Consider the following 11,703-nt stretch of genomic DNA (forward strand, 5'->3'; position numbering starts at 1 on the left):
GGCTCACACCTGTAATCTCAGCACTTTGGGAGGCCGAAGAGGGCAGATCTCCTGAGGCCAGGAGTTCGAGACCAGCCTGGTCAACATGGTGAAACCCCAACTCTACTAAAAATATGAAAAATTAGCTGGGCATGGTGATGGGCACCTGTAATCTCAACTGCTCAGAAGGTTGAGGCAGGAGTATCGCTTGATCCCGGGAGGCGGAGGTTGTCGTGAGCCAAGATCGTGCCACCGCACTCCAGCCTGGGTAACAAGAGTAAGACTCTGTCCCCCCCCCCACAAAAAGAAAAAGTAAAATTGGTACTCTTTACTATTATTATTGTTATTGTTATTATTTATTTATTTATTTATTTTGAGATGGAGTCTCTCTCTGTTGCCCAGGCTGGAGTTCAGTGGTGCGATCTCAGCTCACTATAGCCCCCACCTCCCGGGTTCAAGTGATTCTCCTGCTTCAGCCTCCCGAGTAGCTGGGACTACAGGCACGTGCCACCACTCCTGGCTAATTTTTGTATTTTTAGGAGAGATGGGGTTTAACCATGTTGGCCAGGCTGGTCTCAAACTCCTGACCTCAAGTGATCTGCCGCCTTCTGCCTCCCAAAGTGTTGGGATTACAGCCGTGAACCACTGTGCCTGGCCCTGAAATTGGTACTTTATCACTATAAGAAATTCCAGATGTCTGTGTATCTTCACTTTTTTTCTCCAGTTGTACTTAATGCATCCCCAACTTTAGGTTTAGCGTTAGCACTATATTCTTTGTAGCTAACTCTCCTTTTTGTTTTCAGCCCCAGAATTTATTTGCTAGAAGCAGTTGTAATTGCTTATTAGGTAACAGTGATGAGAAGAGACTCCATAATTTTGCCTTTTAGAAGGCTTTTGGCTAAGATTGAGGAAAGAATAAGTCTGCTTCCGGGAAAACTGTAGCAAATCCACTATCCAGTCTCAACTCCAACCATGAAAGGAGAAAAAAGAGAGGGGCTTCATCATATGCCAACTTGTTCTAATAAAGCTCTGAGGCATTAACTATAGGTTGTATATGAGGACAGTGGAACTCAGAATTTAACTTGCTCAAAGTCATATAGAGTAATCAGCTGAGCCAGTATTTGACTTCAGGTATTTTAAGTCTTTCTACTTTTTGTGGACTGCTTTTCATCTTTGGTTCCAATACAAGTACTCCTATGGCTGGGCGTGGTGGCTCACGCCTGTAATCACAGCACTTTGGAAGGCTGAGGTGGGTGGATCACGAGGTCAGGAGATCAAGAGCATCCTGGCTAACACGGTGAAATCCCGTCTCCACTGAAAATACAGAAAATAAGCCGGGCGTGGTGATGGGCGCCTCTAGTCCCAGCTACTCGGGAGGCTGAGGCAGAAGAATGGCATGAACCCAAGAGGCAGAGCTTGCAGTGAACCAAGACACACCACTGCACTCCAGCCTGGACAAAAGTGCGAGACTCCCATCTCAAAATACAAGTACTCCTATATTGGTGTTAGAATTTGATCTAAGAAATTCTAAATTAAAAAAATTTAAAAATGTTAAATTAAAAAAAAATGTTTACTTTGTATTTTAGATACAGGGGGTACATGTGCAGATTTGTTACATGGGAGTATTGTGTGATTATGAGGTTTGGAATACAGATCCCATCACCCTGGTAGTGAGCATAATACCTGACAGGTAACTTTTTTTAACCTATGCCACCTTCCTCTGCCCTTTAGTAGTCCACAGTGTCTATTGTTCCCATATTTGTATCCATGTGTGCTTAGTGTAAGCTCTCACTTGTAAGCTCCCGCTTACAAGTGAGAACATGCAGTGTTCGGTTTCCTGTTTTTGAGTTAATTTGCTTAGGATTCTGGTCTCCACCTCTATCCATGTTGCTGCAGAGGACATGATTTCATTATTTTTTGTGGCTTTGTACTATGCCATGACATATATGTACCACATTTTCTTCATTTAATCTACCATTGATGGACACTTGGGTTGATTACATATCTTTGATATTGTGAATGGTGCAGCAGTGAACATACACATTCATATGTCTTTTTGATAGAAAGATTTATTTTCTTTTGGTATATAGACAGTAATGGGATTGCTGGGTCTAGTGATAGTTCTGTTTTAAGTTCTTTGAAAAATCTCCAAACTGCTTGTTACGGTGGCTGGACTAATTTATATTCCCAGCACGGTGTATAAGCATTCTCTTTTCTCTGCAGCCTCACCAGCGTCTGTTGTCTTTTAACTTTTTACTAACAGCAATTTTTGACTGGCTAATCAAGTTGACACTTCATATTAACCGTCACAACTGCTGTGAGTTGGTATCTCGTGATTTTGACTTGCATTTCTCTGGTTAGTGATACTGAGTATTTTTTCATGTTTCTTGGCCGCTTGTATGTCTTCTTTTTGTTTTGTGTTTTTGTTTTGTTTTTGTTTTTTGATACGGAGTCTTCTTCTATCACCCAGGCTGGAGTGCAGTGGAGTAATCTCAGCTCACTGCAACCTCTGCCTCCTGAGTTCAAGCGATCCTCCTGCCTTAGCCTCCCAAGTAGCTGGGATTACAAGCATGTGCCACCACGGCCATCTAATTTTTGTATTTTTAGTGGAGATGGGGTTTCACCATGTGTTGGCCTGGCTGGTCTGACCTCAAGTGATCTGCTCGACTCAGCCTCCCAAAGTGCTGGGATTACAGGTGTGAGGGATTACATACACCATGCCATATGTCTTCTTTTAAGAAGTGTCTGTTATGTCCTTTGCCCCTTTTTAATGGGATTGTATAGTGTTTTGCTTGTTGATTTAAGTTCCTTGTTGATTCTGGATATTAGACCTTTGTCGGATGCATAGTTTGTGAGTATCTTCTCTGATTCTGTAGGCTATCTGTTTCCGCAAATATTTATTATTATTATTTTTGCTTTATAGTATGCCATGACATATATGTACCACACTTGGGTTGATTCCATGTCTTTGATGTTGTGAATGGCACAGCAGTGAACATACACATGCATATGTCTTTTTGATAGAAGGATTTATTTTCTTTGGAGTGTATAGGCAGACAGGAAAAGGTTTTTTTTTTTTTTTTTGATTACATTATTCTGTTGCTCAGGCCGGAGTGCAGTGGCGCAATCTTGGCTCACTGCAACCTCCGCCTCCTGGGTTCAGGTGATTCTTCTGCCTCAGCCTCCTGAGTAGCTGCAATTACAGGCATGAGCCACCACACCCGGCTATTTTTTGTATTTTTAGTAGAGACGGGGTTTCAGCATGTTGGCCAGGCTGGTCTTGAACTCCTGACCTCAAGAGATCCGCCTGCCTCAGCCTCCCAAAGTGCTGGGATTACAGGTGTGAGCCAACACACCCAACCTGTTTCTACAAATATTTTTGATGCCTTTAATGGGTTTGAACTGTCTTAGGCACTGTGGGCCTTAAGAATAATAAAACCCCTGCCTTCATAGAGTTTATAATCTAATAATGGTACATGAATATGTTTTATCATTTAATTCTAAATTTTAGGTAGATTTCAACTGTGGTAATTTTAGAAATCCCATATTTTTTATTGTTTAAACAAATGTTTCCCAACATTATTCATTTAGTTTGTAAATAAATGCAAATTCTGATCTTGTAAATTTTAAAATAATTTACCTAATTATCCAAAGGCAATATATTAAATGTATTAGAAAGCTTTTATACTATATAGCAGTGATTCAGATTGATTACATCAAACTTTAAACTGCAAGAATAAATCTAAAAATGTCTGCTTTTTTAACAGTAAAGGGTCTGTCTTGAAATAACATTTCTTGTAACTAAAACTTATGGTGAATTTTTTTTAACCAGATGGTTGTGTATTTGGGACAAGGATTAGTATAGGGAAAAAAGAGGTGGATCATATGCTTTTAAAGCTGGAGAGCGAATACTTAATTTAGTGGCTTTGAATTATTTTTAGTGCTAAAACCTTTGCTTCAAAATGTCGTAGAAAAGTCCAACATATAAATTGATCCAGATCAACTCTCTATACTCCAGATCTCCTTTTTTGTAGGCCTCAGTTTTGTCGCCTCCCCAGAGTGTTATCCCCATTGTACACCTTTAAAGATCAGACAAAGTGATAGGAGTGCATCTAGAACTTGTACCTGCACCTTTTGATGCCTAATTTGATACAAGGTTGCAACCTAGGGCTCAATACCACATACGGCTTGCATGGATAGTTTTTTTTTTTTTTTGCCTCAGTTTTAGGGAAGGGAAGTGGAGTTTAGCTAAAACACTAACTTATTTATGATGATTGAAAATTGGAAGATTCACAATTTTAAAGTTCTGACTTCTGGCTTCCTTAGAAAAACTGAAAGATCTTTAAGAGTTGGCCTATAGACTTGTTATAAGAATGAAGATTTAAGTAATGGATGCTCATTTTTGGTGGGACATATTACATCTAAAGTTGTTTTCAGAGCTTACTCTCATTTCAAAATTAATTGGTTGTATGAATTATTTTTGAATGTATATTAAGTGTTTTCATCTCTCATCAAATATTTTGAAGTATTTTTAAAGTATCTTTTTTTTTTTTCTTAAGGACCTAGATGACATAGAAGATGAAAATGAACAGCTAAAGCAGGAAAATAAAACTCTTTTGAAAGTTGTTGGTCAGCTGACCAGGTAGAAGATTCAAGACTCAATGAGGAAAAAATATTTTAAACTACTGATTGAATGTTATGGTCAATGCTAGCACAATATTCCTATGCTGCAATACATTAAAATAACTAAGCATGTATATTTATTTCTAGAAAATGGATGTTTGTTTTCAAAATACTTCTTTTTCATTATTGGTTTTAAAAAAAGCATCAACCTTTTATCTCACAAATAAGTAATATCTTTCAGTTATTAAATGATAGGTAATACCTTTTTGGTTTTGTGTGGTATTCAACTAATACATGGTTTAAAGTCACAGCCATCTGAATATATTTCATCTTTGGTAGTACCTTTTCTCCCTTAGGAATATACATAGTCTTTGTTTACATGAGTTTAAATACTTTTGGGATATTACCTACACATGCCTTATTACTGATGTGTGCAACCTTTTATGTGTTGATGACTCACTCATAAAGGTTTTTGTCTACTGTCATTTCTTTCCACTTATTCTAAGCATTTAGAGTAATAGAGTCATACTTTTGTGTAACAGTATCCTTTTAAAAGGAAAGCTCTTACAAAGTCACTGTCATGTTCTAGTCGATTAAATATAAATTTAAGAGAATACTTGAATTGCGCTATAATAAAAATTTACTATTTTGTGTTTGAATATTGAAAAATTGAATCACTTTAACTCCTGAAAAACATACAATTTTAATTTTAATGTAAAATTTCTTATGTAGGTACTACTTTTTTTTTATTGTTCTAAGGTTTGCAAGTGAACATAGGGTATTTTAAAAGTTGTTTGTTCTTCAGGCCTGGAAAGTGTACAAAGTCAGTGTAGGAGAAAAAAATCCATATTTTTATTATATTAGCATGCACACTAAAATAAAAACCAAAATGTTATTCATACTTAAAACATTTATACAAAACAATATGTAAGCAGAAATAGTACTAAAATACAGTTTTTTCATATGAGAGAATATTCCCCTATTTCAATTTTAAGGAATTTTGTTCCTAGCATTGAAATTTTAAAAACAGAATTACTTCTAAAGAATTATACAAATTTTCTCTTGTATTAAATATTATTATTAGAATTGTTTTTGTATTACATTTTCATGTTAAGAATCCCCCCTTCCCTTAAAATACATTGACATTATGACATTTTTGCTCGATGATTGAATTTCAAATAGCAGTATGATATCCTTTTATCTAGTTAATATGTGAAAGTGGTTTGAATATAGTCAAATCCATTTTGGGTACTCTACTGACTTTTTCCTTCACTTGCCAAGCCCTTTTATTATTCACTGTTAGAAAAATAGAGAAGGTGAGACAGCTGGGGGAAAATGTGGAGTAAATGATAAGTATCAAATGTTGAATTTTTTTTTTTTTTGGAGACGGAGTCTCAGTCTGTTGCCCAGGCTGGAGTATAGTGGCGTGATCTTGGCTAACTGCAAGCTCCGCCTCCTGGGTTCATGCCATTCTCCTGCCTCAGCCTCCCGAGTCACTGCGACTACAGGCACCCGTCATCACGCCCGGCTAATTTCTCTATTTTTAGTAGAGACGGGGTTTTACCGTGTTAGCCAGGATGATCTCGATCTCCTGACCTTGTGATCCGCCCGCCTTGGCCTCCCCAAGTGCTGGGATCACAGGTGTGAGCCACCGCGCCTGGCCCAAATGTTGAATTCTAAAAGTCTCTACATTTACCTAGGTTGGCTTTCTCCCTTCCCCAGTTCAGAAGTTTTGAGCTTGGCCGATCATCAGACTCACTTGAGGAACTTAAAGAAAGAACTCCCTGGCTGTAGCGCCTATGTAGGTTTAGCTTTAGACTCTGGGCTCCAGAATTTTTAAAGGTTATCATCTGAGGTTTCTGATCATATCCTAGTTTTGAAGCAGCTGCTGCTGTTTCTTTATTCCATTGAAAACCCTGGAATTGACATAATTTTATCTACCAGCATTTCTCCCCTTTTAGTTTATTTAATAATTAACCTGGTCTCCAGGGCAGTTTTTATATGACCATGTGTGTATTCACTGCTCACGAAAAAGTTTAATGTTAGATTACCAAATTTAATATAGTTGCAGAATTACTGCATAAGGGCTTCCCTTCTTGGAGACTCTTTCCCAGCATGGGAACAGTGATCTGCTGCCCACACGACAGGGTGGTATGCCAGGCATAGTTAGCTGCTTTTGGTTGTGAGGTACTCACCTTTCTTTAGTTACCCTTAGTTATGTGCCACACATGTCCTTATTTCCTAGTTCCTCATCCACACTTTGGATCTTGTGAAAATGCTGTTAGTATCCAACCTTAAAATATATTAGTATGTGGGGTTTTATTAAAAAAATTACTTTGTATTTTCCATTTAATTCATATGTAAATAAAGGAACACTTAATTTCACTTTAAAAAATTATATCAATTAGGCTGGGCGCAATGGCTCACGCCTGTAATCCCAGCACTTTGGGAGGCCGAGGTGGGCGGCTCACCAGAGGTTGGGAGTTCGAGACCAGCTTGACCAACATGGAGAAACCCTGACTCTACTAAAAATACAAAATTAGCCGGGTGTGGTGGCGCATGCCTGTAGTCCCGGCTACTTGGGAGGCTGCGGCAGGAGAATCGCTTGAAAACCCAGGAGGCGGAGGTTTTGGTGAGCTGAGATTGCACCATTGCACTCCAGCCTGGGCAACAAGAGTGAAACTCTGTCTCACAAAAGAAAAAAAAAATTATTAAATACTTTTAAAGACTGAGCTGTTTAAGAATTTTGGGGGGAACATTTCTAGCAGTGATTTATTTTGGCCTTGTTAACATAATGATAGTGTAAAGACAGGAGCCTTACAACTTAGGCAAAGCATTTCACATGCAGTCCTTCTCCCATCTCCTTAAAATACGTATTTATTTTACATACAGAGTTTTACACTAACCATTGAAAAATAAAGTAGGATCTGCTGCAGTTTCCCCTGAAAATTTATAAGAAGTGTTGAGATTGTTAGAAGGTAGATGTTAAGTACATGTGCACTACCCTAAAAGACTTGTCTATTGTCAATAAAGTGATAGTATTTGTGAAATTATTATTCCTGTTCAGAAATACTATTTCTTAAATCTGGGAATTTGTGGCATAATAAAGCACATTCAAAGTTCTAATGTGTTTATGAGCTCATTTTCAAAATAGTAAGTTTGTCATATTTAAAATGAACATGACTTGCTTCCTTGATTTCTGAAATGAATTAATTGGAGATTGCTACAGTAATCTTTATTTCATCTTTCTAGAGTTGTTGGCAATTTTATTATACAACAGTTACCATTAGAGAAGGGGGAAAGGGCTTTTGGGTGTGTATTTGTAGGTACTAAGGGATTTACTAAATATAGTAGATTAGCACTGTCACACTTGTTCAAGTAGTTTCAAATGCAGAAAATTAAGTACCAGAAGCAGGTATATGGAGCAATGTAGTCTTTTTTTTTTTTCTTCAATGTTTAAAATTTTAAATTGTGGTAGAATCAATGTATTCTTAAGGTGAAAAACCTACCTCGGTTACATGTGGTTTGTGTTTTCTGGATTAATCTGGATTTTATAATTAGAAATAAAAGTGTAAGATTTTGAATCCAGTTAATAATTTCTTGAAAATAATACAAAAAAGTCAGTGTAATAGAGAAGCATTCATATATTCAACACCGTAAGACAAAACAGCAGAGACCTTGGATTTGATAATTGATCTGATACCCTGGACAGTATTCATATGTACAATGATAGGTCTCTGGGATTTTTTTTTTGTGCATATGTGTGTAGTTTTATGGTTCTGAGTTGGTGACAGTAAGTTCCATGCAGTGCTGGCATTTATTTAATAACTATTCATGATACTGTTAATAACTTGTTATAGGATTCAGGCATGTATTTTCAGCATAAGAAGCCAAACACAACAACTTGTCATTGGAGGGAATATATTAAGTGAGAAAAACATTCAGGAATCAGAACTTTAACATGTTAAAAGTTAGTGCTAAACATGGTCATATTGGGTCTGAACCTATCCTGATATGTAACCATAAAGCTTGACTTTTGCATTGGAACTGTGCTGTCATTAATAAAGGATATCCCATGGGATTGTAATTGTAATCCCAATTACAATCTAAGATTGCAATTGTTACTATCTGAGAAGTAGTGTGACACCTTTCTTTTGTTGTTACATTAAGCTGAAAACATAATACTAAGAGACAACTAACAGTTTGCTTATCAGGCACATCAACTAAGGCACCTTGCCCCATGCTAAGTTTCTCCTGGATATATGGAAGTTGGTTGTTTCCCAGTTCAAAAACTTGCTAAGAAAACCTGAGCCCATATTGTTTTTATTTTCTTAGCTAGAATCTCGTAGCATGTGTCATATCCTTATTCCCACTAAAAATAACTACATCTATGTGAGAGGAATATTGTTTGTGGGAGTTGTATTAAATACTATTATAGGTGTTACAGAATCTTTAAATAAATGGACATGGACCAACCTTCCATCTTAGTGTATGATCTATATAGTGCATGTCAGTAGCAGAAAATGCAGTCTTAGTTAGCATTAGCCTGTCTAATCTGAATAGTTTACTCAAAAGTACTTCTTTGTGTTAATTATGCAGCCATTGTTTTTAGATCTAGTTAACAGGTTCTGTTTAATGTGCTGCAACATTTACTGAATGGTGGAGTGAAAGAACTGATGCATATTGGGAAATATCTTGCCATTTTTTAAAGATAATGTTACATTAGGAAAAGAACACTTTTAAGAAATAGCAGTGATGAAATGAATTCAGTCTATATCAGATACACCAAACTTGATGGTATTTAAATGTGACTTCAAGTTAGTATTTCTGTATATATTATTGATTACTGGTTTGTTTTTAGATATGTAAGTCTGTTCTGATCTACAGTTCACATATTGACAGTTGCTCTGGTAATAATAGAATGTTAGTGATGATCACTTGGTGAATGTTGATTAAGTGCCTGTGTTTTGTTTTGTTTCCTCCTCTGAATACCAAATAGGTGTATGTTACTTTTTTGGTGAACTTATTTCTTGGAAGATTTGGCTATGCTATTCAGGGTTTTTATTCTTATGTTTTTCTTCTAAATTTAAGTAGCATTCTGCTGCTACCATATTAAAGCTAAAATTTAACTTTTGTTGAAGAATCAGCTAATCAGGTAATCCAAATATTTGCAGAAAAACATCTGGATAATTTATTGAACACATTAGTATTGTGTAGACAGCTTTGATTATTCCCATTGCATAGGTTTTTATTGTGGAATAGTCAGCTTAATATAGATTCACTTTTAATTTGCCTGTATAAAGTAATACTCAATAAAAATTTTTTCATTTATTTTTCAGCAGTGGTTTTTTTTTTCTTCCTATACTATCAGTAAAATCCTGACCATGAGTTTTACTTTTGAAGCTAAAGGGTAATTCTGGTAATCTAATTAACTTATATACCTCTTACAGAAACCATATGCAGCACTTTTAAAATATTTATTTGGTATATTATTTTAGGTGGACAATGATTTAAGACTCAAAGCCATCATGTTAAGGTCTAAATACATTAATGGTGGGGTTTCTCGAATAAATAAGGAAGTGCACAAAAGTTCAGCCTGACTGAAAATTCTATTGTGTTTTAAAACTACATGAATAATTTCTTAATTCAAAATCGTAACTATTATAAACTAAATCTGATGGTGTCCAAAGAATTTCAGGTCCTTCAAAGTTTGTAAAAGATAAGTAGGGCCTAGGAATATAAAAATTTAGACTTTTTTAGTAAATGGTTTACATAACCTTTTGTCTTAATTTGTTATTCTTCATACACAGATACACAGGCACAAGCTCATCAGTCTTCTCTACTTCTAGAACTCTAAATTAATCTCAGTAATGTCATACAAGTCTAACGAGAAAAAGCATCCTTGAGTCAGTCTATTTAGATAAACACTTCAAGTCCCTGTGTAAGAACGTATTTCACTAGCAAGCCAGTAAATTTTTCCAAGATCTCATAATCAAATGAAACTGGAACCTTTCATCTTAGACTTCATCAAGCTCTGTTTTTTTCCCTTCCAGATTCACTTTGTGTTTATGCATGCATGCACGTGTGCACACAGTTCTATCAGCAGCTGTAGACTACCCACATATTTGCTTAATCTTATTCTTTCAGTTTTTCTTCATTTTTAAAAGAGGTTACATTTCATTCCTGGTCAAGCCTTGTAAAGAATTATGTAATATTGGACCTTCATATTAAAGAGAGAGACTGGTTATAAGATCCTTTACAGTCCATTCATTTTATTCTGATGTCTAACCAGATAAAAAGGAAACTAGCAAGTAAAACTTCCCTCTTAATCCTGGACCAAATGCATAATTTTACTGTCACTTTAAAAAATCTGTTAATGACTGAATCAAAATCCTTTTAAAGAAAGGAAAAAGCTCTTTGTTTCAAATAGTTGAACAACATGAAAACAATGTGAGCCAGTTAAAGATAGATTGAATTTTTACTTTACACATAGGAAAAACAGTAAGTTTTGACTGCTGTGTATGTTGTTCACGTTAAAATGTGCTCAGTTATTCACTATTGTTAATCCACATATAATCAGTTGCTATCCCTGTTTAGACATATTATGGAACTTGAAATTTGCAATATTTACATTGTTAGAGGCTTCTATCCAAATATCTGCATTCCTTTAAAATGTGAACTATTTGCTGTGATTAACCAAACGTATATGATGTCATCAGTGGACATTTTAGCTTTATGGAAACACATTATTAAGAAATGAATAGAAAGGTGTATTTTCCTTTGTGTAGTGCAAAAGCCTGAAGCTGTCAGTCAAAGGCCTAAGAAATCCACATTTGAAAAATGTGTAAATCATGTTTGGTAAGAATACATTCATCTGATAGTATTAAGAAAAGTTGAAAAACTGTTAGCCTTCCATAACACTTTAAACGTTTTGTGTATGGATGGCTTAGGACAATAAACAACATTAATTTAAAGTAAAATTATGTCGATCTGTTCATATTAACTGTTGTTTAAATCAGTGAAAATTTTAATGAGATGAATAAATGGATACTTTAGAAATGCAGGATTATAGGAGGCCTAAAAGTGCATCTTGTTTCTTGT

General features: G+C 35.8%; 1 protein-coding gene across 2 annotated transcripts in view; it reads left to right on the forward strand.

Annotated features, from left to right (window-relative positions):
- LOC105473306 (pro-apoptotic WT1 regulator) overlaps positions 1-9,933 on the forward strand; it is a 92,457-nt gene extending 82,524 nt beyond the window's left edge. Inside the window, exons 6-7 of one of the 2 annotated variants that reach the window (XM_011727055.2) lie at positions 1,566-1,669; positions 4,539-9,933. In XM_011727055.2, the coding sequence (XP_011725357.1) occupies positions 1,566-1,669; positions 4,539-4,545 (111 nt within the window). In that variant the 3' untranslated portion in view covers positions 4,546-9,933. The remainder of the gene's footprint in view (positions 1-1,565; positions 1,670-4,538) is intronic. The other variant, XM_011727056.3, reaches the window with a different exon arrangement.
- The last annotated feature ends 1,770 nt before the right edge of the window (positions 9,934-11,703 follow it).

The sequence above is a fragment of the Macaca nemestrina genome, chromosome 10 (genome assembly GCF_043159975.1).
Source record: "Macaca nemestrina isolate mMacNem1 chromosome 10, mMacNem.hap1, whole genome shotgun sequence".
In the NCBI taxonomy this organism is placed as follows: Eukaryota; Metazoa; Chordata; class Mammalia; order Primates; family Cercopithecidae; genus Macaca; species Macaca nemestrina.